The 6,992-nt window shown below is 35.7% G+C and overlaps 1 protein-coding gene across 1 annotated transcript; it reads right to left on the reverse strand.

The window, feature by feature from the left end:
• Nucleotides 1-478: 478 nt before the first annotated feature.
• On the reverse strand, nt 479-2,643 carry LOC104090422 (mannan endo-1,4-beta-mannosidase 1-like). The gene is made up of 5 exons (XM_009595513.4): nt 2,264-2,643; nt 1,787-1,981; nt 1,503-1,625; nt 1,208-1,410; nt 479-1,080 (listed from the first exon to the last, which is right to left on the reverse strand). Exons 1-5 carry the CDS (start codon nt 2,597-2,599, stop codon nt 708-710), a joined length of 1,230 nt encoding a protein of 409 aa, XP_009593808.1. The 5' UTR covers nt 2,600-2,643; the 3' UTR covers nt 479-707.
• Nucleotides 2,644-6,992: the final 4,349 nt, after the last annotated feature.

Here is a 6,992-nt window from a genome sequence, read left to right on the forward strand (position 1 = left end):
GAAGGCCGGATACAATATCATTTTCCCTTATTAATTTCTGCTGACAGATTCCTTTTGCTTTCAGCAGTTTAATAGTAAATTCTAGCTTTGAAGGAGAAATGACTCTTGCTGATTTGGGCCATAGTACATGAGCCCACCTAGTATATCCGACTATTGTTTGCAAAATATATACGGTTTTTAACACATTTTGCTGCTTGGCCAAAAATATTACAATCCCTAACTAATATATACATATGGCGGCTATTTTTTTTTGGACCGACAACTATTTAAGTTAATTTCTCTAATATTGAATATAAAAGTGAAAGTCCAATTTATTATTTTTTTTTATTATGTGAGAACTACATGATATCAGATTCTTATTACAATTTAATTTAATTCTGTACTTTAACTTATAAATTAACCAATTTGTAAAAATCAAACTAAGATGCACATATAATAAACTTGTACTCAAACTAAAAACTAGGAAGACAAAACCGTAACGTTCCTTTTTCATTTATGCAATTACATTCTTGAGTTTAATCAACTTCACATGGTTGGTAATGTGAGCTTCAATTGGTACTAGATAATCATGGAATTAAAATCACTCAAATCCTATTATAAATTGATTATTGTAAATCACAAAAAAATATAATCGAAGAATGTCCTATTATAGAACTTATTTTCTTAATTTGGTATCCTTCATAATAATGATCTTCATGCCTTCACTCTTAAGGGCTATGAACTAGATTAGCCAAAGTTGTCATAGCATGTGATTGACCTGAAATTATTCCTGCAGTTGAAGGGTTTTGTCCTAAAACAATACAATAACCATCATCATAATTCTCCATTCCTTGTGCCATGAGTTGCCATACTAAGCTTCCTGCCATGGTTCCCTCTTCTTTTGCCAAATTGTATATATTTCTATATACACTACTCATGAATGTATCTCTTGAACTAAGGTTGTATCCTTGATCTCTGCTAGATTTGCCAAATTCAGATAGTACTAGAGGTTTCTTTAGTATGGTTTTTGCATCTTCCCAATGGCTTGTCACCCATCTTTGCATCCATGCCAATTGTGCATCATCGCTTTGTCCGGATACCCTACAAATATAAAGCGTTTAAGTTTTTTGCGTCGTTAATATAAAAGATATTTATACAATCAGGTCATTTATAAGATATTGCAACGAAAACATGTGAATTTGAGAGCGGAGAAACGTTGTTAATATACCATTGGTCAGTGTATGCATGGATAGTGGCAAAATCAATCTCATTGATAAGATGGTTAATGATAAAATCTGTTCCCACTTGATAACCAGGATTAATTTGCTTCCTTTCAGGAACTGAATCACCATAAAATCCCTCCATTCCTATCTCCAACAAGTGTTTTTTGTCTACTGACTTCACAAAACTTGCCATTTCTTGAACCCAAGCCTGGAATATTGATACAACAAAAAGTCAGTCATTGTTACTTCAAAAATTCAATTAATTTGGAAATGAGTTAAAGGGTATCAATTGAAGTTCACATTAACAGTTTTTCCAGAATAGTCAGCTTGGTCGCGTGGCTCATTAATGAGTTCCCATGCCATGATTGTTGGATCATCTCTGTAAGCAATTCTAGTAATGGTGTTGAACCTTGTAACGACTTTCTGTAGCGATTCACAAAAACATAAAATTGTTAGCCATCATATACCAACATTTTTAGTTTACTGAATAATAAAGATATTATGTAGGTAAAGAAAAATATTGCACGAATATCAAATAGTTGATGTTTAAGTGAAAAAAAGTTTTATACGTTGTTAGCATATACCTTAATATGGTTCTTGTAATAATCTTTGAGCATAGGATGAGTATAGAAGTCATCGTCGCCACTAATTTGTGCTCCAACATTTCTTGCCCACTGAACATATTGAGCTTTTCCTCCAAAGTCGTTCCAGTTGTTTACAAAGCTCAAGATTAAGCGGACACCATATTTCTTAGCTTCCGAGATCACAAAATCCAACCCCTAAATCCATAAAATATACAACAATAACCCTAAATTTAGAAACAATTAAAAATAAGTATCTAACTATTGATTCCATTTGAGTTGCTTTGACAATTTAATAGTTAAGGAATTCAATTTATATACCTAACTAGGTGCAACGTGTAATTTTACTATTTATACTAGGTTATTATTCTGTTTTCTAGGTTAATATGTCAGACTTAATATGCAAATACATGTTGTTGTAGATCAACTTAACTTGATAATATAAAAATCCTTATAAGTGAGCTGAACATAAACCTTTACCTGAAAGACATGTTCATCGTAAACTCCAGGTGATATTTGTAATGCTCTATCACCTCCATCACTAAAAGCCCAAGTACGACAAATAGAAAGACCAGCAGCAGATGCATCTCTAAGAACCTCAGTGACTTTGTACCTCTCAGTTGGGTCAGCAGCAACATGCATCAACCAATAGGAGTTAAAACCATTGAATAAAAAGGGGGATCCATTGAGTTCAAAATGAGCACCATTCACTGCTATGAACCCTGCATTAGCATTTCTTGGAAACCTAGCTTCACATGCGAGAGTTAGGAACAAGAGCAAGAGCCCAGAAATACAGATTGTTCTTGTAAAAGACATTTTGGAGTTTAGTTTTCTTTAGTGAATAGAAGAGAAGGGATAGGCTAGAGATCACCTATTGTAGGCTTTTATAATGAGTTGAAGATGAGGAAGTTTACTAAAAATAGCAAAACTTGCAAGACCTAAGAAGACTTGCCTAGTGGATGGAAACTGAAATTTGGTATGTTTACCTGAAAATATTTTATTTTTAAAAGGTATCATGGGATGTTGATGGAATTAAGAGGAAAACAGTTATTTGGTTAAAGGAGAAAGACAAAGATCTGTTAAAAGAATTATACTGATAGATTATGGGGAAAAAAAAAGAAAAACAATAAAAGAAAAGGAAAAAAAATTAAAAGGTTGAAAGCCGGTGTAGTATGGGTGATGTATTGCATCCATTGGTTGTATTTTAATGTTTGATCAGTGCAAAATTTGATGATGCACTATATAGAAACGTTGTATTCAAGTAATTGCAGTTAGGAAAAATTAGTTAGATTTGCTACTATCACATCGAGTTAGTTATTTTATTTGGATAAGGAGAATTTCCAATTGGAAGTTCTTAACTTCTTGTTTTCCGTCGCTCCAAAGCAGCTAAATTTACGATAAAGGTTAAAAGCGATAGTGCTTAATGTCTCTTTTCACTAATTACTAAGATAGTAATTGTTGGGAATAAACCCCACAAGAATAATATTCACGGTAATAATATCGGAGTAATAAGATAGTGCAGATATACAGTAATCAACAAGAATAAAAAGAGTGACAACGACACCAATATTTTTACGTGAAAATCCTTCTAAATAAGGGGGAAAAAACCACGACCCCCGAGAGAAGCAACTGATATCACTATAGCAAGGAATTTTACACTTTGTAGGATCGAGTAAAATACTCCAAAGACCACTACAACAATCAAAAGAAGTTTATTTCTTTTGATATTCCCACCTCACTATAATATTGCTCACTCCCTATTTTTTCTCATACACTATTTTCTTATACCCTATCTCTGATGCCTCACTCTTTCTTTCTCTCTTTGTTGGCGTGATGAAAGAAGTGAAAGAGCTCTCCTTTTATAGGAGAAAAATATGTAGCCTCTAAGAATGCTACAGAATAATTGTTAATTCTCCTCCTCAAATTTAGCCTTTGGCTCCACATCTCTCTACCAACCTATCCACTAGAACATGTCTATTCTACTTGTTCTTTATTTATTTTAACAATGGGTTGGACCTCACAAATATCTCCCTCCACACTCATTTATTTGAAGGAGATAACACCGGGGTTGCTAATTTGAGTGCATGCCGATAAGTTCTTTGCATAACTCAAACTTGTCTCTTGGTACCACCTTGGTCAGGATATCTGAATGATTCTCACTTGTAGGAATCTTCCTGACCTGCATAGATCTGTCCTCTATCTTTTCCTGAATCTAGTGATATCGCACGTCGATATGCTTTGTTCTTGCATGATACATATTTTTTTTCTCAAGTCTATTGCACTTTGACTGTCACAATAGACTATATATTTCTTCTGGTGCAATTCAAGTTCTTGACGAAACCGTTTCAGCCATACCATCTCATTGCTAGATTCAGTAGCGGCAATATACTATGCTTCAGTTGTAGAGAGTGCGACACACTTCTGCAACTTCAAATTGCTATGATATAGCTCTCCCTGAAAATGTGAACATGTACCCAGTAGTAGATTTATGATTATCAAGATCATCTGTCATATAAGCATCCGTGTAGCCCTTCAAGATTGGATCAGATCCTCCAAAACACAAGCAATCTCCTGCGGTACCTCTTAGGTACCTGAGTATCCACTTGACTGCTTCCCAATGTTCCTTTCCAGGATTTTCAAGGAACTTGCTAACAACACCAACTACATGAAAAATATCAGGTCTGGTGCCACCATTGCATATATCAAGCTTTCGACTGCTGAAGAATAAGGAACTCTAGCCATGTTCCCTTTCTCCCCTATTGTTGTAGAACACATCTTCTTGCTCAACTTCATATGACCAGCAAAAGGTGCGCTGACTGACTTAGCACTTTTCATGTTGAATCATTCCAGTACACGTTCAATGTACTTCTTCTGAGATAGCCACAACTTTCTGCTTGTTCGCTCTCGAACTATCTTCATCCCCAGAATTTATTGTGCTGGGCCCAAGTCCTTCATATCAAATGACTTAGACAAATCTCTCTTCAACTTTGCAATCAACTCCTTGTCTTATCCTACAATCAACATGTCATCCGCATACAACATATAATAAAGTTGTTATCAGAATTTTTTTTAAAGTATACACATGGATCAGATAGGTCTTTATGTATGTTTGACTTTTAGTGAATAAGTCAAACTTTATATACCAGCCTTGGTGCCTGCTTCAACCTACAAAGACACTTATTCAATTTACACACCATGTATTTCTTTTCAGCTACTTCAAATTCTTCTGGCTGCTCTATATAAATCTCCTTTTCTAAATCTCCATGAAGAAATATAGTTTTCACATCCAACTGCTCCACTTCAAGATCTGGGCTAGCTGCTAAGCTCAAGATTATTCGAATAGAAGTCATTTTGACAACAGGTGAGAAAATTTTATCAAAATCAATACCTTTCTTCTGTTCGAAGATTTTATCCACCAATCGAGCTTTGTATTTGACGAGCTTTCCATTTCCATATTTTTTGAGTTTAAAGACCCACTTGTGTTTGAGTGGTCTTTTACCCTCTGAAAGTTCAACCAACTTGTACGTGTCATTTTTCTGTAGAGATTCCATCTCTTCTTGCATGGATTTCATCTACTGGTTCTTTTCTGGATGGGACAACACCTCTTTATGACTTTGTGACTCTCCCTCATTATTGATGAGGACATACTCTGTAGAAGGTTACCTGCATGACTCTACCATTGGCCTTTCTGATCTCCTTAGAGGTTGAGGTTCTTCTTCTTCCTGAGTAGGGTACTCCACTTGCTCGACATCATTATCAATTTTCTCTCCCTGCTCAGCAACCTCATCAGGTTGCTCCCCCTGCTCGGCAACCTCGTCGGTCGTACTTTCTGCACTTGTGGAATAGTTAAAAGTAGAAGGAATTTTAACAAGGTTATGGACTATACTATTCTTTTTCTTGACCTTCTCTGATATATCACCAGCAGTTCCAACTTCACCTTTTCGGAAGACTACATCTCAACTTCTGATGACAATCTTCTTTACAGGATCCCACAATCTGTATCTGAACTCTTCATCTTGATATCTGATGAATATGCATGGAACATTTTTATCATCCAACTTTGTTCTCTGCGCCTTTGGTACATGTGCAAAAGATCTATAACCGAACACCTTTAGATGCGAGTAGGACACCTCCTTGTTGGTCTAAACTCTCTCTGGGATTTCAAATACCAATGGAACTGATGGGCTCCTATTGATCAGGGAACATGCTGTCTGAACTGCTTCACCTAGAAGGAGTTAGGCAGTTTAGCCATTCTGAGCATGCTTCTCACCTTCTCAACAATGGTGGGGTTCATCCTTTCGGCTATACCATTGTGCTATGGGGTTCTAGGAACTGTCTTTTCATGTATGATCCCATGCCTTGAATAATACTCTTCAAATGTTTTTTAAGTATACTCGCCTCCATTGTCATTTTGGAGACGCTTTAGTCTTTAGCCTGTCTCCCTTTCTACTAGAACATGGAACTTTTGGAAAACTTGAAACAACAGATCTTTGGTTTTCATGACAGAAACACATAATTTTCGTGAAGCATCATCAATAAAAGTAACAAAATATTTATTACCGCCCATTGATTCTATTTCCATTGGACCACAAACATCAGAATATACCAAATCAAGGATATTCATTTTTCTTTTAGATGATATTTGAAATGAGACTCTATGCTGCTTACCAAATAAATAGTAGTCACAAGGTTTTATTGTTATACCTTTGGCAAAAATGATGAGTGATTTCCTGATAAGAATCTGTAATCCCTTCTCGCTTATATGACCTATTATTTTGTGCCACAAATCTGCAGAAATCTCATCTTGTGCGAGTTCAATTCACATCGGCATATTTTTGCATTTGTCATATACAACATGCCATGAGCAACTCCCTTTGCAATCACCAATGATATCTTGGTGAGTCTCCACTTTTAATTTGCAAAATAGTTCTCGTACCCATCTCGGTCCAAAGCAATTCTCGAGATCAATTTCATCCACAAATCAGGTACATGCCACACGTTCTTTAGAACCAATGTGCATCTGGCATTTATCTTAATACAAATGTCACCAATCCCTACAATCTTTGATTAACTTGAGTTACCCATTCTCACAATGCCGAAATCACCTGTTACATATCTGCAAAAAAGATCTTCTACCAGTATGGCATGGTAAGATGCTATTGTGTCAACCACCCATTCCGACTCTGAACCTGCCAAGTGCATGCTTTCC

Source organism: Nicotiana tomentosiformis, chromosome 1, assembly GCF_000390325.3.
Source record: "Nicotiana tomentosiformis chromosome 1, ASM39032v3, whole genome shotgun sequence".
Taxonomy (NCBI): Eukaryota; Viridiplantae; Streptophyta; class Magnoliopsida; order Solanales; family Solanaceae; genus Nicotiana; species Nicotiana tomentosiformis.

What these genes read in the sequence shown, in the direction of transcription:
- LOC104090422 (XM_009595513.4), bottom strand. Translation starts at nt 2,599, where the DNA reads ATGTCTTTTACAAGAACAATCTGTATTTCTGGGCTCTTGCTCTTGTTC. An exon ending in ATTACAAGAACCATATTAAG is followed by an intron (nt 1,626 to 1,786) that starts GTATATGCTAAC and finishes GAATCGCTACAG; the next exon opens with AAAGTCGTTACAAGGTTCAA. An exon ending in ATTCTGGAAAAACTGTTAAT is followed by an intron (nt 1,411 to 1,502) that starts GTGAACTTCAAT and finishes TCAATATTCCAG; the next exon opens with GCTTGGGTTCAAGAAATGGC.